The sequence below is a fragment of the Sinocyclocheilus rhinocerous genome, unplaced genomic scaffold (assembly GCF_001515625.1).
Source record: "Sinocyclocheilus rhinocerous isolate Xijiao unplaced genomic scaffold, SAMN03320098_v1.1 scaffold511, whole genome shotgun sequence".
Taxonomy (NCBI): Eukaryota; Metazoa; Chordata; class Actinopteri; order Cypriniformes; family Cyprinidae; genus Sinocyclocheilus; species Sinocyclocheilus rhinocerous.
This window is the reverse complement of record NW_015656163.1, coordinates 104,665-130,492: the sequence shown is the minus strand read 5'-3', so window position 1 is coordinate 130,492 and position 25,828 is coordinate 104,665. Positions and strand designations below refer to the sequence as shown.

General features: G+C 35.3%; 1 protein-coding gene across 1 annotated transcript in view; it reads left to right on the top strand.

The window, feature by feature from the left end:
• The window catches only part of LOC107719700 (signal-induced proliferation-associated 1-like protein 2), a 219,610-nt gene that overhangs the window by 179,488 nt on the left and 14,294 nt on the right, over positions 1 to 25,828 (top strand). The window contains exons 14-18 of the mRNA XM_016527187.1: positions 303 to 385; positions 7,881 to 8,287; positions 12,363 to 12,554; positions 17,387 to 17,522; positions 24,421 to 24,640. Coding sequence (XP_016382673.1) covers positions 303 to 385; positions 7,881 to 8,287; positions 12,363 to 12,554; positions 17,387 to 17,522; positions 24,421 to 24,640 — 1,038 coding nt within the window. The remainder of the gene's footprint in view (positions 1 to 302; positions 386 to 7,880; positions 8,288 to 12,362; positions 12,555 to 17,386; positions 17,523 to 24,420; positions 24,641 to 25,828) is intronic.

The window sequence follows — 25,828 nt, the reverse complement described above, 5'->3', positions numbered from 1 at the left end:
TTTTTTTTTTTTTTTTTTTTTGCATTTTAAATTACAAATACAATTTTTATCAGAAAAATCTCAGTTACTGTATTTTTTTTTCATGCAGCCCTAGTTATTGTAGTCAGTCTGGTTTGTAGAATATTGAAGGTGATTAGTAGATTAGTAGTATTAGTAGTCTAAGGAAGTCTACCAGCCTCAAGACTAGTCATCTAGACCAGTTTGCACCATCTACAGACCAGTTTGGAGCAGCTAGAAACCATGTTAGACAGTCAGATGTTCTGGGAATCTCCATGTTTATCCTTCAGTCTGTTTCTTCACAGAGGCGAAGTGGCACGTCCCTTCCACCAAGATCCTCAATTCCTTGAAGGAAAGAGGCAAGGATGCACCAAACAAGTTGACGCGGGTAAGACTATTCCTACATTTAACACTCCTGTGGAGTAGAAGTGATGCCAAGAACCATACATAAGCCCAACCATTAAATGCCTTTAAAACAGTGATTTACAAGCTTTTTAACTCCAAGGCCCTCCAGTGGCCCTCAAGTTTCCTCTGGCACATCTGCTGTAATTTTTTTTTTATAGAAAGCAGGAGTATCTATAGATTAAAATAGGTAACAAAATTATTATATTTCAAATTAAATATTGGACATTTCAATTTTGGGTAAGGATTTTTAAATAATATTTTACTCAGAATTTCTTATTATAGTTAACTAAAACTTTAACCGAAACAATAAATGAAATAAAATAAAAGTAAAATAAAGTAAAATAAAATATTAAAACAAAACAAAAAAATATTTTTTTTTATTTTTTATTTCAACTAGTTGCCAAGGCAATACTTCAAATTTTTCATTTAGTTTAACTTGCAGTACTAAAATAATTCAAACTAAAACTGAAATAAAAAAGCAATAAAAACTAGCTAATAAAAAATAGCCAATAAAAAATGACAAAGACAGCAAAATTGCTAAAATTAAGTAAAATGAAAATGAAAATCTGGAAATACAAAAATAAAAACTAAATATTCAAATCTTAAAATAATTAGAAAACATTATCATAATTATACTCTTTATAAAAAATGCCCATGCCGTTTTAAGATTTTATTAATTTACATGACTTTTCCAGTACTAGAAATCGTCTTTTTTCATTTTTATTAGGCTGCCTCATGTTTTCCAAGACCAAGGAAAAAAAAGTCATTTGTTAAGAGGGTTAATTCACAAAAAGTATTTTTATTTTTAGCTCTTTTAGTTTATTTTAATTCTTGTATTTTATTATTATAAATCATTGGTTGAGGAAATCTGCCATAAAATCATTATGTTTTTTGTCTTTTATTATACTGGCTTTGTATTTTTTGGTTAGTTTTTTTTTTTACTGTCTGTACTTTTTGTGTGTATCTTTTAACTTTATAATTTTCATATGTATGTAAAGCGCTTATGCTACTTTTAAAGGCGCTATATAAAATAAAGTTTATTATTATTATTATGAAATGATAGGTTGATAAGAACTTTATAGACATATTAAATAAAAAAAACTAATAAAATTATAAATATAATGATAAACAACAAAAATTGCTAAAACTTTAACTAAAAGCGAAATGATATTACACCGTTGAAGATGTAATTAGTAACTAGTAATTAATTACTTTTTTAGAGTAACTTACCCAACACTGAATATAATAACAGTGTACTAAAGTGTACTAAAATGACATTGCTCAGAATTTGTACCTGATGATAAAATATTATTATAATTCGAAAATATTATCATAATTATTGGCATAAATACAAAAATGAGCATTCATAACTTTTCCAGTACTAGAAATTAGGGCTGCACGATATTGGAAAAAACTCACATTGCGATATTTTGTTTTTCTGCTATATATATTGCGATATGAAAAAAAAAAAAAATCACCAGATGAAAAATAATCAATGATTGGGGTGATTTTGTAGGTGAGTAAATCAACAAATTACAAGCATAGATAAATATAATAGAACAAAGATACAAATGAAATAAACAGTGCTTTATATTTTTCAAGTAAGTCTAACAGTATTCAGGTACAGAAATTGAATAATCAAATGTAAAATAACACTGCATAGTCTTCACTGTATAGCCTAAACTAAATCTAATAAATCTGTTAAAGCTACAAAAGTTTTGTTTTATTAACATTCATGACACAGAAAGCAGGAACATTAAACTGCTGTGAACCACTGTTACACGTCCATTTTCTTTCTCAATTGTTTACCTTCATCTAAGCAACTCTGTTTACATGGATACTTGCAGAGACATGCATTTTGACATAATTCCACATGTATGTGTCATTACAGGCACAAATAGACGCTTTGTTTTTTAAATTAGGCTGCCTCATATATCCAGGTTTTTCAAGGCTGATGAAAGAAAAAAAACAGTTGTGGATGGGGTTAATTCACCTAAAAATTGTAATGCTTCTTTTGTATTGTATAAATCATTGGTTGCGGACCACTGCCAAAAATCAATATGAAATTATAGATTGATGAGAATCTTATTAAAGCCACAATTCAAACCCTTAAAATCGTATTGTTTGATAGTCATTCTGGACCAAGGATGTGGATTCAGAAGCATGTCCTATTTGGCTAAATCTTGCTTGTCCTACACACAGCCGTATAGGAGCTTATGAGGTCCGGTTCATTTAAAGGACAGAAGAGCGCTGACAAAATAAACCATGTGCTTTATTTATAATTCAGTTGGTTAGTGGCTGGCCAGCAGGAGGCATTTGTTTATATATGCAACTGTATGTTTATAAATCCCAGACTAATTCATAATATGGGGATTCCCTACAGTGTCAGAATGTGTTTTAATGTGGTGAGCCGGATTTACACTTCACATATGAAGCATATAATCACGTTGCATAAGTGGAAACATGGGCTTCCTCTGCTTGGGAAAGTTCTCCGACTCGTCTTTAGGGTGTTGCTGCGTTCGCTGAAAGCCTTTATACGACAAACACACATGAGGCCGCTAGTGCTGCTGTCAGTGTGCATGTGCGTCAGTGTGATGAATGAATGCCGATAAGGTCAGTCTGCCCTTGGTGCTGTTATCAGGGACGCGCTCGCATTCGTCTGTCTCTCTCCCTCTCACCTTCAATGTGAGTTTTACCCAATATCTCACACTGCCTGTTCCTGTAATAGCATCTGACCACCGGCATCCAGCTGAAAGTGAATTACAGTCATTTAGCGCAGAAACAACAGGCTCCTGTACTGTAGATATAGTGTAGATAGAAGCTCTCTTCCAAACCTAGTGAGCGTCATTTCTCAAAGGATCTTCATACTGTAAGTGACTGAAGTGAAATTTACATTTGTAGAATCTCCACTAATGAGTCTGGCTTTAGTTAACAGAGATGCTCTAATAAGCAAAAAAAAATAAAAAATCTAGTGCAGAAAAATATTCAGTAAAATATCTATACGTTTCAGTATGGAATGAATGACTGTAATGAAATAAATATATAAAATAAAAATATATTTTATTATTTTTAATGATTTATAAAAATGTATTCTATATTTTATCAGTAATGAATGATATAAAAAAATAAAGCATCATAATTTTGTTGCCGTCTTTGCGCTTGCATTTGCATTTACTTCCTTCACTGAGCCCCACCTAAAAATATTACTGACCAATCACGACTTAGAATCTGTTGTAGACTGCCAAGCAAGAATTTTCTTTTTTCATTTCAGTTTATGGAGGATAATTTTATAGGAATTATCCAAATATGCTGTAAAAGGTTGTCAGTTCACGTTAGACTTTTTTTCCCCCTTTTTGCAATTAAACAACGTGTCATCCTCGTTCCCGACTGAAAACATATATTATTAGTAAGATCATCTTCATTTGCTCCAAGGTAAATTAATGTTAATTACTTTGTTTCACTTACGCTAATGTTATCACTTCTTTTAAATGAGGCTTTTCTCTTTCAGTGACTGTGAAGAGCATGTGCAAACACTGCAGTTTTTAATCACGTTACTTCGTAATTGAACAATTTCCATTAAAGAAATCAGCAGATATTGTCTTAATTCATTCCAGCCCACGTTAAGTGTCATATCCAATCAGTTTTTTACCACATTTTACTGAAAATCATGCTGTTGAAATTAACTTAAGTTCATTGCTATGTTCTCTAATAGGGCTGGGTAAAAAATATAGATATCTCGATATTAGTCGATTCTCATTTTTACGGAACGATATCGATTCCTAAATCCCAAGAATCGATTAGTCTAGCCTGTTTTCAGTTAATGGACGGAACATTTAAAGGGCACTTCCCATCCAATACATAGCAATAAGCATTGTGCATTGGTACTTTTCATATAAAAACAAAGTCTCAGATTTCAAATTCTGTCCATTGTATTGCAGTATTCAAACAATAAATGCCATTTTGGCGCTGTTTAATGATTTTTACTGTTCTTCAATGTTTAATTTATGTTTGAATAAATCCATCAAGTTTTTATGACAGCCACCATTTAAATGTTTATATTTCAAAAAAACGAATTGAAGTAGAAATATTAATATGAACTGCAACTTTATTATTGTAAAAACTTCAATATTATAGTAATGTTGTTCCAACTGACTCTCATGTAGCCTATATTTTACAGCATTAGTTGAGAAATTTTAATTTGGCAAGTACTGTACCTGATATATATCCAAAATAATCGATATTGAATCGAATCGAATTGGTAATCGAATCGAATCACAAGCTTGTGAATGAGAATCGAATCGAATCGTGAAATTTGTGTCAAAACCCAGCCCTATTCTCTAATGATTTTCTCAGTTGCTCTGAACGCTTTAAGATCCTGAGAATGTTTAATCTACAGAATATGATTTGTATGTCTGTAATGAAGAGCTATAGGTGGTTTTTATCTGTACAGCCTTTTAAACAAATACGGAAAACCATGAAAGATTAAAGGACGGTCTCATTATCCACGTTAAGTGGAGTGAGTTTTGCAGCTGCATTAATGAGTGTGTTATTGGATCATTTGATGGCAGTCTGTATAAAAGCAGGTTTAATGTCAGGATCAGTCTCTTAATTATGTTTGTTATTGTGTGTTTGCCTTCTACCATCTATATCAATAACTTACAAACCTTTTCAACTCTGAATGGTCTCTAATGTCTGTTGCATTGTGTAAAATGCTGATGTCCGTCTCTGCTGGGAGATGTACATGGCTCTGCTCTCTTGATTTATTACGCCTATTGTCTGCGCACTAATTAATGAATACAGCTCATATTTGCATACATTACCAGTCATAGAATTATGCATCAGCTCACAGTAATTAGTTTTGCAGGTCTTTGCAGTGTGCAGCGGCACATTTAAATTGCCATGATATTAGTTTGGACGAAAGAAGGCATCACATGACAAAGAATATGACAGCAGATACGGCCTGTTTTCCATCTGCTAATTAGAATTATAGATCATAAAATATGCAAGCATGCACAAAATGTCACGTAGACAATGGGATGATATGTATTTTGTGTTGCAATATGAGCTACTTTTTTGTTTCCTTTGTATAGTATTTAAACCCACATCTAAACGGTTAGTGGATGTGTTTTGAAATATTGAGCTTTGGTACTTATGCTGGCAGTGTAAGTTTTATCTCATATGTATATATTTATTATTTGTATTTTTCTTTATATATTTTATGTATATTTTATTAGATTTATTTTAATTTTGTTAGTATTATATATATATATATATATATATATGTGTGTGTGTGTGTGTATATATATGTGTGTATGTATATATATATGTGTATTCAAAGCATAAGGGAGACTGGCGTTTGTCGCAGTTTGGAAAAAAAGGGAGAAAACATGACAGAATAAAATGGCGGATATCGCATTTTGCGTAAAATTTAAAATTGATTTATTTGAATAAAAAACAATACTGATTTTGGCGGAAACTCTTTTTTTTTTTTTTAATGCCGTTTATCGCGTTTTGGAACCAAACTCTTCATATAGTTGCCAGTTGCTAGAGTATTATTGTTTTTTTATGTTAATTTATTTTTAATTATTTGTATTTATTTGTATTTTGTATGTATTTATTTATTTATTTGTTTTTTAAATGTATTTATATTAGATATTTATAATTAATTATAACTAGTTATGATTAATTATTCATATTTCCCCATGAGCTGATTCGTTACAGTTTTTTTTTAAGAAAATAATAGTGTTTCTTGTCCACCCAAAAATAAAGCAGTGCTGTTGCTGTAGAATTATTACTTTTTTAATAGATTAATTAATTTGTATTCCTTTTCATTTTTAAATATAAACATGCCATAGCAAATGTGTTGCCAAAAATGTCCCTGTTATTAATGTTTCTTTGATATGTTTACCTTTCTTTCGTCCTCCTAGCAGATAGATTTATTTATTTGTTTGTTTATTATATTTTCTATATGTTTTTATATATTTTTTCATATTTATAGATTTCATATATTTTTATTATATATAACTAGTTCTTGTTAGATGGTTGCTAGGTTGTTGCTTAAAAAGATAGCAAGCATGCCTAAAGCCTGGCTCACACTACAGGATTTTTAGCCCGATTTAGCCCCGATTTCCCCCTTCCGAGAATCGGAGCAAAAATCTTGCCGATCACCTCGATCGGTCCCAATGTTCAGAGAAGGGTCTGGCTGCAGACATGCACTTGCATTTTCAGACTTGCACTCTCAGACACCTGCACTTCCGCAACTGACATCACTTAGCACAATAGGACTATCTTAATACATTAAGCCATATTAAGTGTTTATCTACTGGTTTTCTAAGGGAGGTTTAAAAACGCTTAATGAGAGACTTTGCGCATTGCGTTCATATTCTGCTGTTCTATGGCCACGGATTTGCGGGTCTTGTCTTTTTCTCCTACAGATGACTTGCAGGACCCTGTATGTTATAGTACTAAATTAGTTGTAATCGTTTAACCACCACAGCGTCTTGTCTCCATTGGCAACACACACGATTCGTGTCGATTGCAAGTGATGTCGCAGGTAGCAGAGAGTGCAAGTGACTTTGTGATTTAGTTTCTTTTTTCTAGTCTTCACCACCTGGCTACTTGTGTAAAACGTTGATAGATTAAATTTAAAAAATAATAATTAATAAATTAAAGCTGCAGTCCGTAAGTTTTGGTTCTTTGTCGCCATCTCTGTTAGAAAACCTGCAATTGCAGCTGTTTGCGAAATTATCTTCGGGTTGTGCGCCGGTGTTCTGACGATTTGTGCTACCCTGTCAGATTTTGCTTCCTCCCATTAAAACAGATAGCATAATTCGATAGCGAAAAGTGCTACCATTGTTATACTTTATTCTCAAATTATTCATGTTAACAACATCAGCATTGCGTGCCTATGAGTATAGTGTGTTTTAGCGTGTAGATTTCAATTTCTGTTCAGTCTAATCTCTTTCGGATAATTTTTAACCCAAAAAAGTTACGGACTGCAGCTTTAAATAAAATAAAAAAAGACTGCAAGTGACATCACTTGCGGAAGTGCAGGTGTCTGAGAGTGCAAGTCTGAAAATGCAAGTGCATGTCTGCAGCCAGACCCTATTGGGATGTTCGGCACTGATTATCTGGTAATGTGAGGCGTTCACAGATCGAATCTTGCAACTCCCAATGTGCTCGCACACAAATCGGGGGCCGTCCCCATCATATCAAACATGTTTGATATATGACTACGTCAGTACTTTCACAATAGCCAATGCGCGTCCACAAAACAGCTGCTGCTGCAAATCTTGTAGTGTGTGCATTCGAGGGAAGATAGTCTGCAAAGATTCTCCTTATGTGTGTGCTGCAACCAGATTTCATAATTGGTTAGGATTTTAAAACTCCTGTAGTGTGAGCCAGGCTTTAGTAAATGTCTTGCCAAAGAGGGCCCTATTATTAATGTTTCCTTGATATGTTTTTCTGTCGTCCTCCAGCAGGGCGGCGATAAGAACTCCAGCCACTCCAGCAGTAACACTCTGTCCAGCAACGGCTCCAGTAGTAACAGTGATGAGAAGCACTTTGGCTCCGGGGACCTGATGGATCCAGAGATGCTGGGTCTCACCTACATTAAAGGAGCCTCCACAGACAGCGGCATTGACACCGCGCCCTGTAGCATGACCCCGGGGGTCGCCGGTGCGTCTGTTTCCCGCGTCATGCTCCAGGGCCCCGGGGCATCTGATCCGGGACACCCGTGGACACCGGAGCTGACAGAAGAAGGGTCCACGGAGGAGGACCACGGCAGGTTGTACCTTCCCCAGAGCTACGCCGCGGCTCTGGCCGCCGGACATGCGCCCGTGGATGGGAGTATGGGAGACCTGAGCGAGAACTCATCTCATTCTAGGTGAGTAAAAGAGAGAGAGCTGATGCTTATGAGAATATAAATAGGTCAGATTTGTATCTTGAGGTTAAATGGATCGAGCATTTCCTGGTTGATTATGTTCAGATAATGTTTTTGCCAACATTATTGATTAGCCTGCTGGCTGGATTTCCACTGTGGAATGCTAACAGCAGAATACCTGCACTTCCCACTCTGCCATCAGTTATTGTTTATAAATATGTGCATATTCTTCCAGTTACACACAAACAAACGCACAATTAATTGGGTGCAGCTGTTTAAGTGTTTAAGTATTTTGCCTATTTTGACATGTTACATATCCAGCTGTGTGTATTCACTTGGAGAGAGAGGAATGCTGCTTTTTAGTAACAGGCCTGCAGGCATTTTACATCTAAATTACTAACATTGACTTGTGTCCACATTTTGAAGATGCTAAAAGCTTGACCAGTTCAGACATTTGGGGTCGTTCAGATCTTTTTTGAAGGAAGACTCTATTGCTAATTTAGGCTACATTTATTTGATCAAAAATACAGTAAAAACATTAATATTGTACAATATTATTACAGTTCCAAAAACTGTTTTCTATGTGAATATACTGAATGTTAAAATTTAATTTATTGCTGTGATCAAAGCTGAATTTTCAGCATCATTACTCCAGTCTTCAGTGTCACATGATCCTTCAGAAATCATTCTAATATGATGATTTGCTGCTCAAGAAACATTTCTGATTATTATCAGTGTTTAAAACAGTTGTGCTGCTACAGATTTTTGTGGATTTTTCAGGATTGCTTGATGAATAGAAAAATCAAAAGAACAGCATTTATTTGAAATAGAAATCTTCCTATTTTAAATGTCTTTGTCATTTTCGATCAGTTTAATGCGTCCTTTCTGAATAAAAGTATTAATTTATTTAACAAAAAAAATCTTACTGACCCCAAACGCACAGCTGAAAAAAAATTCCAGTGATTCCAGGTCAGTTAAGCTTGTTTCCAAGTAGCAGATCCTATCCCTTTTTTACATCATGGAAAAGAAAGTTACATTGTCTTAATTTGCATTGAAGTCATTATTTGCATTGAAGTCATTATTTGCAATGTAGAATAATTGTGGGATTTGTGTAATTGAGATAACATAGAATAATAAAAAAATGTTTTTGAAGGGAAAAAATAGATGGTTTTGTGTATTGCACTTAAATGTAGACATATAGGGTTATTTTCCATCCATACAGTAAAACTGCTTTGTTTTGCACTGCAGAGCAATTCAGGAAAATCATTAGCAAAATTGTCAAATTACCTTCTATTATGTTCAGAGTGTTCTTATGTTCTTCAGAACCAGCTGTCTTCAACTGCATGGATAAGAGAGGTTTCAAAAGTACACAACTTTAAGGAGTATTATTAGAGCTTCTTATGTAAACTAAACACTTGTAAGCATAGACTGTTGCATAAAAGGCAGAAAAATGGTAAGAAGTCTCTTTGAGATAGACCGGAGAGAATGGCAGCTGTCGTGCTGTTGTAGAAAGGTAGGGTCCTGCTCATAGGCATGTTGTCAGTTCTGATGTGTGTTTTTGAGTGAATGTTTGTCTTGTGAATACATTTCAAAAGATGCCCGAACAGAGCGCTGTCAATGCAGAATTCACCCACTGTTTCCTAAACGGAAGCCCAAGGGATCATTCATAGGACCCGGCTGCATTGTATCGCTATTGATCTAGTTACTTTAAAGTGCCCCTATTGTGCAATTTTTAAGGTTCCTAATATTGTTTTGGAGTCTCCTACAATAGCTTTAAATGCATGCAAGGTCAAAAAACGGTTTCACTTTCTCAAAATATGCATTTAATATCACCACATTTTCCAATGATTCTCAAACTGTTCGTTCGAAGCCGTTCTCTCTAAACCCCTCCTTTCCGTGAGCCTACTCTGCTCTGATTGGTCAGATGGCCCAATCTGTTGTGATTGGTCTACTGCATACAGCGCATGTCGGAAACGATACACCCATTGCCATAGTTCCGTATTTTAAGGTTCCTAATATTGTTTTGGAGTCTCCTACAATAGCTTTAAATGCATGCAAGGTCAAAAAACGGTTTCACTTTCTCAAAATATGCATTTAATATCACCACATTTTCCAATGATTCTCAAACTGTTCGTTCGAAGCCGTTCTCTCTAAACCCCTCCTTTCCGTGAGCCTACTCTGCTCTGATTGGTCAGATGGCCCAATCTGTTGTGATTGGTCTACTGCATACAGCGCATGTCGGAAACGATACACCCATTGCCATAGTTCCGTATTTTGAACGCTCGATAGAAAATATAAACATCTGTTATTTATCATACTTACAGTTTGTGATTGAGTGGAGCCAGCTGGTCCAAATAAACTGGGTGATGAGCCATCTTTCAAGAGCAAGCGTTTTGTAAATCACGCATTGAAGTTGAACTCCCCAAGAGAAGCAGTCGTCAGTAAAATGACGGTAACTTTTACGGTAAAATTTTAACCACTGATTCTTTCGGAAGTGAAAATAAAACAAATTTACTTTCACAGCGTCTTCTCAACATGATGTTAACCACACGAACAAGCTACAGTGTTTGAGGGTGGATCAAGTTGTTCGCAGCCGGCCAATGTAGAACATAGGCGGGCATTATGCAAATGTGTTACCCCATCGCGGAAGTGGGATTCGAATTACTGATGACTCGATTCAGAGTCTATTCTCTCTTTTGGGAGACAACAACTTTATTTATTGTGCACTTTCGGCTTTATAACTTTGCAGATTGTTTACATTCACATATAGCTACGTTACACATTGCATGAAAGGGAATATTCAAAATGGCATAATAGGGGCACTTTAAAGGTGTTTTCAGACCTGTAGATCATATGCTTTGCTCCAAAACAAGGACTTACATTGTTACAATGTTGTATTTTCTTCTTGGTTCGGCTTGCTTTTACAGTAAGAAATACCAAAATGTGTTTATGCAAGTCACGTGTGAGTAAAACTGCATTCTAGAGCTGCACGATTCTGGATAAATTGAAAATCACGATTTTTCTGTTTCAAATAGAGATCACGATTCTTCCACAATTCTGAACTAAGCAAAATAACGTAATTTACTAGAGGCTGTGACAAAATATTAATTGCCTCATTCTATTAAATTTTTTTTTAACTAATTTGAATAAAAAAAAAAAAAGGTTTCAATGAATGATTCGAGCTGCACGATTCTGGATAAATTGAAAATCACGATTTTTCTGTTTCAAATAGAGATCACGATTCTTCCACAATTCTGAAATAAGCAAAATAACGTAATTTACTAGAGGCTGTGACAAAATATTAATTGCCTCATTCTATTAAATTTTTTTTTAACTAATTTGAATAAAAAAAAAAAAAGGTTTCAATGAATGATTCAATTACTAATTTTTTTCTATTACTGAATGAATCAGCGTTTTTGAACAAATCTCTTGAATGAATGAGTCAATGACATACATTTTTTAACAGTCATTTGTTATCTCCTAGTGGCAAAACAATGTAATCAACGTTGAAATCAGCAAATGTTATTTGAAGTGCCATTTTGAAAAGAAAATTACTTTCAAAAATAGATTTGCTCCATTTTGATCGCTACCATAGACATCCGAACTATAAACTTTTATCCCAGTACTTCTGTGATAATATGAATGATTGTAAGACGGAAATAATACTGTGTGGTTGAAAAGACTGTGAAGCTGTTTCATAGCTAAACATAACGGCTCTCTCTGTGATTTGAATGTTCCGGTATGACTTTGTCAAAGGTTTAATAGACACAGACGAATCGTTGTCATTTGGAAATAAGATCGCGTGGGTGTTTGAATCGAGATCGCAATCTTTTAACGATTAATCGTGCAGCTCTACTGCACTCTCATCGGTCCTCTCCTGTTTATGTTAACTCGTTCAGTTCTGACCCTGAAATGAACCAGGTGTGAAAACTCCCTAAAAATGCCACTGGGCACATTTGTAAAGTATTTCCCCTCTTTACCTAACCACCGGTGCTTAAATTAAACAGTACAGAAAGTCATTTTCATGTTGTTATGATGGTTGGGTCTCACGTTCCTCTATCCCATGTGCGCTGGCCAGTGGCTCCCACCACTCCGGCAGCCCCTTACCCCACAGCTTCAAGCACATGTCCTCTCCAGAACCTTCCAGAACCCAGGCAGTCCCCCACAGTAGCCAGGAGCCAGGGCCCAGCACTGATGCGCACACACAAAGCCGTAGGAGGTCCGATGACAAACCGATCCCGGACGAGCCCCCGATTCAGTCCGAGTGTGGGTGAGTGTGTGGATGTGTGGAATGGGATGCATCTGCTGGTATGATTGGTTTATTCGGGAGTTAATTGTTTGGGCCACTAAAAGCAACATTAAGACGCTTCATTTGAGAGTTATTTGTTATTTAATTTAATTTACCATTTGCCATTACCACATACTCAGGACCTCGAAATCTCTATAGAGCGTGTAAAGCACTCAAGTAAAACTATGTCTAAAAAGAGTTGTATTGTAATTTCCTAATGCGAACAATTAGGTTGGGCCTTAGATTTGATTCAATTTAATCTTGCCCTCCAAGCTTGTGCCAGTGTGACTCATTAAGTGTCTGGTTTAAAAGGCCAGGAGAGACCAATCTATTCCGAGGCTGAATTTAGCCAGCGGCGAAGGTCTCTCACTTCTTTTTATCCAATTAATCTCTCCGCTGGCACAATCATCAGGCAATTCCAGTTTTCAAGTACGAAAAACCGTCTGCAATAGATTACAGATCAAAGTGAATCTTTCCTCTATCGATCAGAGTATCACCAAGGCCTGGAAAGAACCATCAGTAGATTAACAGGGCTTGATCGAAGTGAGTTCTGTGCGAAATCAGCTCTGTAAACGTGCAGACGTAATATACTTGGCATGTGTCTCTTCTCATTATTGATCTGTATGCTGATGTTCGATCCCTGTGGACTGTACTGTTCCACACAGAAGATCGGTGTTGGCCACTGGACTCTGAACGGATCCTGGAGGGGAAGCGATTGAGCCAACTCTGCTTTTCCTTTAATATTCTAGCTCTGCTTCTAGAGAGTCATGGTGTAGATCTTTTTAGATCTTTTTATTTCTAGATCATGATGATGTCAATGAGAAAAAGACTGGTATTCATTCATGTTGGATGCATTTAGGTAATCCATCTATCTATCTTACGTTCTATTGTTCTGTGTCTATCTATCTATCTATCTATCTATCTTTCTATCTATCTATCTATCTATCTATTAGGGCTGCACAATTAATCAAATTTCTAATCGCAATTACAATTATGGATGCCACAATTACGTAATCGTTCAAAGCGGCAATTAATCGTTCAAAGTCCACTTATGTTATTCTGCACGCTTAAGATGCGTTTTTTCTTTCTACATTTTATCTTAAGGGTTTTTCCATTGTTTTAATTTTAGTTTTAGTATAACATTATAATACCATTCATATTTTTACTTTTTTTATAATTTAAAGAATAAACCAATCTGATGTATAGTTGACATTTGAGGCTTAATACTATAGAAAAGCACTAAAAGTTTTTCAGTTAGAGTGTTTTCAGCTTGTTTATTTTCATATAAAATACAGCATGCGCATGCATCAAACAATGGTATAAACATCATTCAATGTAAATAGTGATAGTCGTAATTAATAATCGCAATTACATTTCAAGGGAAAAATCGACAATTATGATTTTTGTCATAATCGTGCAGCCCTACTATCTATCTATCTATCTATCTATCTATCCATCTGTCTATGTGTCTATCTGTCTGTCTGTCGTATTGTTATATCTGTTGTTCTATATTCATTTAATCAAATTTCAGTTTAGTTACAAATTGCAGTTATATGAATTTGAATATCAGCTTATTTTAATTATACTTCCTTACATTCAAATTCAAATGACACATTTCATTTGCTGCCTCAGTTCAGTAAATAATGTTTTTGATCTAAAATGCAATAAACTCAGTTTGGGTTCGTCTGTAATTATTATAATTTGACTTATTTGACAGCAGTAGATGCCTCTGTTTTGTCCACATTTCGACAGCAAGTGTGTAATTGTGCTCTGAATAAAACTCTCTCAGTTCCATCTCTTCACTAATGTCTTTTGTTCAGTGAAAGTTTCCAGTTAAACTTCTTAGATTGATGGTGCGGCTGAGCTGCTTTCCCCCAGCTGTTATGAAAGAAGCCGTGTAATGCAGTTAGCACCTCCTTTCCTTGTTTATTCCACCTCAGCCTTTATTTCACGTTACGTAACAAAGCCTCTAGACAAATCATCCAATATCGCTCGCATTTATTGTGCCTGCTAATGAAGCTTTTTTCCCCGTTTGCAGTGCGGCTTGACACTGTAAACTGCAGCTGCTAACTTTCTTCTCTGTTTCTTCTACTTTCCTCGGCTTCTTTTGCTCAGTGGAGCCGAGAGCTTGTTGTCTTTCCTTCTGAAGGCTCTAGCCGAGCGGTCCAGGTACATATGCACACCCCCACTGTGTATGCTTGTGCTCACGCCGTTATTGAACTTTCCCCTTTGACCCCTGACCTTTCTGTTCTCCTCACTGAGTGTAAATGTCTGGAGTTGAAATTCTCCCTGCTGTGCCGCGCCGACCCTCCTCTCCTCGCTCACCTCGACAGTTTCTGTCAGACTCAGACACAGTTGCTCATAGACACATATACCAGTAAAGGCCAATGGGTCACTAAGTGTGTTAAATCCGCGGCGCTAGTGCCAGACAGCTGTGATGACATTGTCCATCACCTGCGGGCTTTGAGTGAGTTTTAATACATTCTCTTCACCATTGCACTTGTTTGGATTTTTGCTGCATTGCTCAGTTCAGTTGTTATTTTTTATCCAAGACTAAAAACATAAAAGACAGCACACATCTAAATGTGACCTTCTCACAATATTAATTAACTCACCTTCAGTATTTACACACTCGCTGAGTATTTTTTAACTTGTCTGCAGCTTGTATATTGGTAACCTTTACATTTCGTCTATTATTTACAAGGACATTCTAGAAGAAATGAAGCTGTGTATGGAAATGTCTGTCATTGTTTTCCCTGTGGATGTCTGTCAGCCTGAGGCTGAGCATGATTCTGGGTCTGTAATAGAGTGTTGAATACAGCAGGTTTAACCATAATATATACTAGTACATTTCAGGTTTTCTTCCAGTTTTATATACAAAAATTGTAAATATTAATACAAAAAATGTATTGTATTGTTATTATTTACTTATTGCATTTAAGTGATATTTAATTTATTTATTTAAAAAAAAGTTATTGCTACTCTTCTGTTTATTTTTTATTTATTTTTTTTGGTATGTATTATACTATTTACATTACTTTTGTAATTATTTGTAATTATTTGCTTTTCATTATTAGATTTCATTATTATTTGCATATTTAATTTCATTTATATATATATATATATATATATACACACACACACAGACACATAAAAATATACATAGAAAATTATCATATTAATTTTATCGTTATTTACTTATTGAATTTAAGTTTAACTTGTTTCATTTACTGTTTATTTAAAAAAATTCATATACTTTTGTTTATTTCATGATTTTTATTTGATCTCCTAGTATTGTACTGTTCTTGTACTTTGGTATAACACCGTTCTATATAGATCTGTATAATTTATTAGTATTTGCTTTTTATTTGTAATGGCTTGTTTTGTTTATTTTTTTAAAGCTTCTTCATTCACCACATGCTCCAGGACAAGGCATGATTTAATTTTCTGCAGATTGCTGGGGATTGCTAGATCAATGTCTTACTCCAGATACTGTCGACAGAGTTTAACTTGTATTTAATATGTGTCTGTAGTTCAGGTTTAGTTTTAGCCTGTGTGTGTATTTGTGTGTGCATGCTGTCTGTCAGCTATATAGCACGCTGCCAAGTGAGTCACACACACACACAAACACACAAACACTGTGTGAGCTGCACACAGCAGCATCAAGGGTCACATGGCCCCGTCACCATCTCTCCCCTTCCTCCTCTGCACCCGCTGAAAGGATGTGTGACAAACGCTCGTGAGAATCGTCAGCATTAGCTCGTAATGTAGTGTTCAGTGTGATACTGTGATTATCATGACTTTACACTGACCTGCAGCGTCTACACCTCTTCTGTCCTGCGTCATGCTGAACCAGAGCCTCCATCCTCAGTGTTCGACCCTGCTCTCCCCTCACTCCTTAACTGCATTTTTTTTTTAAGTTTAGTTTATTTCATTTATTTAACAGGGACAATGCACAACAGAAGTGTTAGCTATAAAGCTAATTTGCATCTGCAGTCCCTGGGCAGGATGTTGTTACAAAATTACAATATTCAGTCACAAACAATACAATACATACAACACACACAATATCACATCACACTCCATAAAATTAAAAAGTCAGGTCAATGATCACATATTTGATTTTCCTTAAGCCATACTTTAAGTGTAGTTTTAAAAATACTAAATGTTGTACACTCTCTAATATAAACCGGTTTTAATTTCCATCTTTCTGCTGCTCTAACTGAAAAAGCTGATTGTCCAAAAACAGTTTTCTTATATTTAGTCGAACAATCACCTCTAACTGATGACCTAGTCTGCCTAATATTGTCCTAACAGAAAGTCACACCTTGTTTAAGAGTTGGTGGTGCAAGATCATGAAGTAGTTTATACATCAAACACACATCAGCAAAAAAATTGTCAAACGTCAATAATTAATAATTTTTAATAATATTGCAATATTTTTTGCTAAAGTTTTCACAGCTTGTTTATAAATAGTATATAATGGTTTTAACGTAGTTATACTTGTGTGGGACCAACTTGTAGCACAATAAGATAAAAGAGAGAGAGTCATTGTATGCATAAAGAGTTTAGCAGCAGCCACAGGTAATAGGTGCATAATATTCCTGAAGATCATCAAGCTCGCTCTAGCACTTTTAGAGATCTTTTTAATATGATTTTTTAAATTTAAATTAGAATCCATAATCATACCCAAATGTTTAAAATGCTCAACAATATTTATTACCTCTCCTTTGACTAAAATATCTGGACAACGCTCATCAACTCTCTTGATTGTGATGAACTCTCTAACCCGTCTGCGGCTCTGTGTCCCGCAGGCAGCTGTACGCCGCAGAGCCGTCCTGTGGGCTGCAGGACAGAGGACGGGACAAGCTGAAGCCCAACATGTCTAAAGAGGAGTACATGAAGATGATGCTGCCTGAAAGCCCTCCTGGAGAGAGCGGCCACAGGAAGGTACGTGTGCGCTCATGCAGAGTAGTGTTATATTACACATACTATAGTACATACTGAGGTCATCTTCACTAAATACAGATACTATGGTCATTTCAAACATACTAAAATTCATCTGTTTGCATGCTACTCCAAGAATACCATGGTAGTATGTTTGGTATAATACCATGGTAGTATGTTATACTTTTTTGGTAAGTGCTTTTACACAAAGTACTATGGTAATACCATGTGGGCATGATACTGTGCTAATACCATGTTTTTGTGACATTTACCATGATAATCATGTTGTTCTTACTTACTGTAATAATATATATATATATATTTATACGTGGTAATATACTGAGGGCTTTTGGCATGTACCATGGTAATACCATGTTTTGTTTTTGTTTTTGTTTTGAAAACGGATCATGGTAATACCGTATTGTTTTAGATATTTACTTTGATAGTACTGTGTTTTTTGGCATGTACCATGGTAAATACCATGTTTTGTTTTTGTTTTTGTTTTTTTTTGGGGGGAGGGTCAATGTGTACCATGGTAATACCATGTTTTTGGAGATGTATGATGGTGAAACGGTTTTTTAGACAAGTTCCATGGTAAAAATCGATAGATATATAGTAGATATATGTATATGTATAGATGTGTACCATAGTAACACCATATTTTTTGGCATATCATGTTTTTAGACATAATACAATGTGCTTTAGACATGATGCCATGGTAATACCATGTTTTTTAGACAATTACCATGATAATACCGTAGTGTTATGTACTTTGGTTTTTCCAATTACCATGAACATTTTATATGGCAATATGTTGTTTTGTTTTTTGAGAATGGACCATAGTCATTCGTATAATAGTAGTAATATGTTTTTTTGGAGACATACGATGGTAAAACAGTTTTTAAGACAATTACCATGGTAATACCATGTTTTCTGGAGATATACAGTGGTAAAACTGTAAAACTATGTTTTTTAAGGCAAGTACCATAGTATTTTAGATATGTACCTTGACAATACTGTGTTTTTGGACATTTAGCGTGGTAATAACATGTTTGTCATATCATAGTAATTCTTAAATTTAGTTTTTACTTTAATACCATAGTTCAAAGGTAATACTTTTTATACAGTTTTTTTTAACATCTACCATAGTAATACCATGTTTTTTAAAGTACAGCATCATTTTAGACATTTACCATAGTAATATTTTTTAACAATTATTTGCAGTGTGTATCATGGTAATACCGTGTTTTTGAAGATGTCCGATGCTAAAACTATGTTTTTAGGCGAGTATAATAGTAATACCATGGTGTTTTAGATATGTACCTTGACAGTACTGTTTTTAAAATGCCATGTTTTTTTTTTATTTACCGTAGTAATACCATGTTTTTTTGTCATGGTTCACTGTGGTATACTGTGTTTTTTTAGACATTTACTATAGTAATACCATGTTTTTAATGCATAGCATCCTAAAATAATGTTAGTACATTTTTTGACATAGTAATAGTACCATAGCAATTTTTTTGTTTAATACCATGGTTTTAAAGTAATACTTTAATTTGACTGTTTTAAAAAAATACTTCCAATGGTAATACCACATTGACATATTGACGTTTCGTAGTAATAATGGTTTTTCTTGTAATTTTTGGACATGTACCATCAAAGTACCATGGTTGTCTTGGTAGTATCATGTAAAAACTATAGTATATGAATCTAGTAAATATTCAGCGCTGTGGTATTAATTGTACATGCACTTTCTGTTGTTAAACAATGCTTTTCCATTAGCTGAGATCAGTCTGTGAATGTGGTCTCAGTCACACACTCACTCTGTAGTGCTGATAACCTCTGCGTGTGACATGAACGAGGGCTGAACAGACGTGTGTGTTATCAGCCAGAGACACGATAACACGCGTCTGGGTCCGGACAGATTCTGTTTGGCTGATCTCTCGCTGCGTCTGCTTTCTCTTCATGTTGTGGATTAACGGGAGGACGTTGTTGATTCTCTGAAGTCTCCTCTGCTCCTGGAGACCGTCTTAATTGCGTTTGGAGTTCCCGCATCTCTCCCACCGCCCGTTATCTGCCGGGAAGGGCCGGAGTAGATGCACAATGCCCTATTTTTAGCGGTCTGTGTGGCATTGCCGTGCCCTCAGAGGCAGACGGGTCATTGTGCTCTCAGGGGGAGGTGAGGCGCTTCAGACCGTACCGTCCAGCAGAGCTGACAGCATGATATCGTAAACCTTACACCTCGGGCGCTGACCACCATCTGTGCTTACTGTCTGAGCATCTGCACTTCTCTAAAATCTCTCTTTTTGCAGGCAGTTGCTAGGGTGTTGCTATGCGGTTGCCAAGGTGATTTCTTACTGGCCCCCTGAAAGTCTCTGATATTCAAAAATCTGGTCTCTCATTTAATGCTTTTTTATTGTTTTTATTTGTCCTGCAATATGATAAATTCATTTTTAAAAATACAAATATATTCCATGTAGCCTCTGAATTAATAGTTGTCATAACTACATACATAATGTAGTATATAAATGTTAATATAAATATTATACATGAATATTGTTTTATTTTAATTAATAATAATTAATCAAATTCTAAAAATGTGCAATTACAATAATTAATTTGAAAAAATTTAAAATAAAATGCTTAGTAAAAAAAGATGAAATATTTTGTTTACCTGCATGCTGTGTGATTGTTAACTGATATTTTAGTATTTTTAATATACCATTATATTTTTATTTAAAAATATTAAAAAAAATATATATATATATTTTTTTTACAAAATTAATATTTTAAATTAGCTTTTATTTTTATATTTAAATTTTATGATTTTGTTGTGTGTTTTTACTAATTCTATTAGTTTATATTTTATAATTGTTATTTAGGTTTCATTTATTTTTATTTTAGTTTAAAATTTATTTCCAGTTTAAATAAAAAATTAAAATTATTTCAGTTAGCTGCCAAGTCAACATTTCTAATTATTGCTTAGTTGAAATTTTTCTGCTTATTTTTATATTTTATTTCATTTTTATTAATTTTTATTTAAATTATAATAAATTTCGTTTTAGTTAAAGATAAAAATCCTGCCGTGAACATGCAATTGTGTTGTTAAATATTAACTTAATATTATTCTTCAAGTAAATATTTTAGGTCAAAGGGATTCAACTGCATTGCTATACACCATTCAATAACATTTCTCTACAAAAAAATATATATACATTTTTAAACATGTTTTATATGTTAGAACATATTAGAATGTTTCATTATGTAATATAACATTAGTTTGTTTATTTTGCACATAGAAAAGCAACTGTCTCTGGTCCATCACAGATTTTGTCAGACGCACCAGCGGAGGTTTCTTGCTTTAAAGGCCACACAGCCCCTCAGAGACAGACCAGCCATCGTGGAGCGCGAGCCGTAATAGAAAACACTGTCAATCTGGCTTTTCTTTCTCAGTGGAAATTCCAGCCTGAGAGCAGGAGAAGTGAGCGGTAAACCCGCTGTAGAGGAGCAGATCACGGATACAGGGAAGGTGGCGGCTCGGTTTTTTCAGAGGAAATGGCAACATGACAGCGGTCTGAGTCTGGTCTGAACAGATTCATATTTTCAATACTTTCATGATTCGGTCCTATGGTTTTATTTGAACTGGGAGAGGTGATTCAGATGATGAAACTAGTGAAAAAAGTCCCTCACTATTTAGGATCTTTATTCTGTTGTTCTTGTTGATTGTGCAACTCTGAAGTGTTTTTCTCTGGTTAAAGAGGGTCTCACTAATATATACATTAACAGTCAAAAGTTTTAAAAAGTTTATAATTAGGATTTTTTTATTGTTTTTGAAAGAAGTCTCTTCTGCTCACCAAGACTGCATTTTTTAACAGAATTACAGTTAATATTCGGAAATATTGTTACAATTTTAAAATAACTGTTTCTATTTGAATAATATATATTTTAAATTGTAATTTTAAGTGTTCACAGCAGGGTTACTATTGTTAACTAAAAGAAAACGATTGAAAACATTTTTGTTAATTGAAATAATCTAAAATAAAATATAAATATTCGATGGAAAAATGTTGACTTGGCAGCTGAAATAAGTTTAGTTTGAAGGACTAGAATTACCAACTGGTATGTAATTGAAATAAACTAAAACTGAAATGGAAATAAATAAATCCTAAATAGTAATAAAAAAAAAATGAATTAAGAAACATAAGATGGAAACCTGAAATATAAAAATAAAAGCTATAACTAAATCTATAATAGTATATAAATAATACTAAAATAACACTGTGTTATGGGGCTGACAAGACGTGAGACATGCGGATCCATGTGCAAGCTTTATTAAAGCAGAGAGGTCAGAAACACAGGCAGGGTCGAACAATGGCGAACAGGTATATGGCGGGCAAGACACAAGAATAATCCTAGGGCTAGCGAAGGTCAACGAAGAGGATTCACAGACGGCCTCCTTAGCCGTGACAGGACAGGCAGAGAGTTCACCGACGGCCTCCATAGCCGTGACAGGACAAGCAGGGAGTTCATAGACAGGTTCCTTGGCCGGAACAGAACTGGCAGAGAGTTCATAGGCGGCCTCCTTGGCCGGAACAGGACAGGCTGAAAGTGCGTTGCTGGGCGCCACCACCACGCAAGGAGCTGAAGCGAGCACTGCCGTTTCGGGAGATTCTGCAGCATGCGCTGCCACCTCTGAAGAGACTGCAGAGGATACCATGGCCTCTGGGAGCACAGCAGCGGACCCTGCTACCTCGGGAGGTTCTGCAGTGTAAGCCGCCACCTCGGGAGATGTTGTAGCCGGTGCCACCGCCTCTAGCAAATCGGCGGTGGAGTACGCGGCCCAGATACACCAACCTCTGATGGCTAGCAGACGGAAGTTCATGGACCGGATACGTAACACACTGGTTCATTAATGACCACACAACATGCAGATAAATAAATAAAATATTGAATCTTTTATTTTATTTTAATTGTTTTTATTTTTAAAATACTTTTTGTAATTGTTCATTTTAGGATATAATTATTAGGATTTTTTATTTATCAATATTAAAATTTGTATAATATTTATATAAATATGTATACTTGTTTATAATTATTTATATTAATTGAGAGGAATATTTGCACTTTTAAAAATACATTTATCACATTGCAGGACTATTTTTAATCTTGCAATAATAATAATATCAACAAAAAAATTATTATTATTTTTTTTTTTTTTAAATCATTAAATGAGGAACCCAAGAAACCAGAGACCCGGATATCAGATAATTTACCAGAATATCAAAAGCATTTAAACAAAAATCCAAATTTTTGACTGGTAATGTATTCTGGTAACACCATTTGCCTCCCTTTTTTCCAGATGAGTTACAACAGTGAGTTATTTGCAGTGACGTTACACATGAGCCGTACTAAAGCCTGCTCTCGTTTTATTTTTATGGCCAGACCAGATACTTATAACTTATAAAGTTGTGTGTGTGCAAGAGGCCAGAGAGAGAGAGCACATTGAGGCTGGTTCATGGTTGAGCGATGGGATTTGAGTGGGATCCTGGTCTAAAGGAAGTGAAAACAGAGGGCGGCTTTGAGCCCGGAGGCGTTTAGCTCTGCTGAATCCGTCTACTTTCCCTGCAGTGATGCCAATTCAGCAAACTGACGTTTTTGATCAAGTTTCAAATAGTGGAAGACGTATTGTGTGCTATAAATAAAATTAACAGGATCAAGCACCTCCGGCTGGGAATGAACCAGCTTCCTCTGGCTCAAGCTCTGAATGGAAAACATATACAATGTATCTAAACAGCTTTGGCACAATTTAGCTCATGGGTATGGGTATGTGTTTAACTTTGTCCTCATGCCCTTTGAGAGATATTTTTGATATGTGAGACTATAAGTCTGTCCAAAACCTAGTGAGCTCCTTATCTATGCGCCAACTTCAGGCAGTGTGTAATTAAGATTTTTAAATGTTTTAAAACAAGTCTCTTATGCTCACCAAGGGTGTGTTTATTTGTTAAAAAATACAGTAAAATTGTGAAATATTATTTCAATTTAAAATAAATTGTTTTGTATGTGAATATATGTTCAATTGCAATTTATTGCTATGATCAAAGCTGAATTTTCAGCATAATTTCTCCAGTCTTCAGTGTCACATGATCCTTCAGAAATCATTCTAATCTGCTCAAGAAACATTTCTGATTATCAATTTTAAAAAACAGTTGTGCTGCTTCATATTTATGTGGAAACTGTGATGCATTTTATTTTTCAAGATTCTTCGATGAATAAAGTTCAACAGCATTTATTTGAAATAGGAATCTTTAATAACATTATAAATGCCTTTACTGTAACTTTTGATCAATTTAATGTATATTTGCTAAATAAACATTTATTTCTTTAAAAAACATAGACTGCAAACTTTTGAACCGTAGTGTATATTGTTTTACAAAAATAATAGATTTTTTTTTTTTTTAACTTTTTTGTGTTATATATTTTAATGCTTTTAGAATATCATGTTTGTTTAGTAACATGCTAAGGCCATTCAAATCAATTGTGAGTGTGCTTCATGTGAAAAGTTTTATTTGTATTGTAATAAACAATTACAATTTATTTTATCACAAGCGGAAGAACAGCAACACGCTCTCTCTGTTCCTCAGCAGTGCAGATAAAGAGCAGGCTTTATTTATAACATCCTGCTGTTTAACGACACAAGACAGTGAGGATTTTCATTCATTCAGTCCAAAACAAACCTACTAACCTCGTCCTGCTGGGAAAGATAGGAAAGCACTGGGATTATTCTGGGACTTTGATTGCACATTTATGTCTATGTGTTTGATTAGCAATCAAATCAATTAAAATGTAGATTTTCTGGTGTTAAGTCCATTATCTGTGATTGACGTTGTGTGTTTCCTGTCAGGCGTCTGCGGCAGGCAGCCTGTCCCCGCGGCGGTCGCTGTATCGGACTCTCTCGGACGAGAGCGTGTGCAGTAACAGGAAGGGCTCGTCCTATGCCAGCTCACGGAGCTCAATGCTGGATCAAGCCCTGCCCAACGACATCCTGTTCAGCAGCACTCCACCCTACCACTGCACCCTACCGCCCCGCATCAGCCTCAGCCAGCCCGCATCCAACCTCAAGAGTGAGTCTACCTACCTACCTATCCATCCTTCCATCGTTCTATCTATCTATCCATCCATCTATCCATCCATCTATCTATCTATCTATCTATCCATCTATCCATCTATCCATCTATCTATCTATCTTTCTTTCTTTCTTTCTTTCTCTCTCTCTTTCTCTCTCTCTCTCTTTCTTTCTTTCTTTCTCTCTTTCTTTCTATCTCTCTATCGTTCTCTCTATCATTCTGCCATTCATTCTATCGTTCTATCAGTTCATGCCTATCTATCTATCTATCTATCTATCCATCCATCTGTCTATCGTTCTATCGTTCTATCTATCTATCGTTCTATCTATCGTTCTGTCTATCTATCCAACCATCCATCCATCCATCCGTCCGTCCGTCCGTCTGTCCGTCTGTCTGTCCGTCTGTCTGTCTGTCTGTCTGTCTGTCTATCTATTCAGATTGCGCTTTGTATAATCACCATTTATGTCTATAATTTTTCTGGCCAAGCACAAAGCTCATCCAATATACTGAATGAAGTGGGAATGCAGTGGGAAATTATTTATTTCTTTAAAAAAATTCTACTGACCCCAAACTTTTTGAACAGTAGCATAGTTTAAGTCTTTAAATCCTTTCACCGTAGCTCTGAATATCTAACTTATCACTAAGCAGTTGTTTAGTGAAAGGCGAGAGACTCTTGCATCACTGATGTCAGACTTCACACAGCAAGTCTGAGCATGCGCAGATATGAGATTTCACAGATGCATTAATGGACAGATTCAGATCTTGACATCCATTGCTCACTGTATTACTTCTTTTGTGTTGAAGAAAAACCATATAGGTTTGAAACGGCGTGCTGGAGAGTAAATGCTGTCAGAGTTTTGTCCATATGAAGAGCAGCATGCATTAGCAGCAGCAGCTGTCGTCTGTAAACACTCTCGTCACATTCAGTGCGTTTCAGCCTCATGCAGTCAGACAGACAGGAGGATTTCTGTCCAGACAGGCACTTACACCTCCATCAGGAATGTGTGTGACACACAACACAGCATGACTCCTTTTATATGGTGTCCTTAATTAAAAAGCAAGAAGAAGAAAATGTCATGCTAAAGTGCACAGAGAAGACACCTGTCACAGCCACTTCCCTATTTTTACAGCATTGCCACACTTACAGTCAGGTCCATATATATATATATATATATATATATGGAC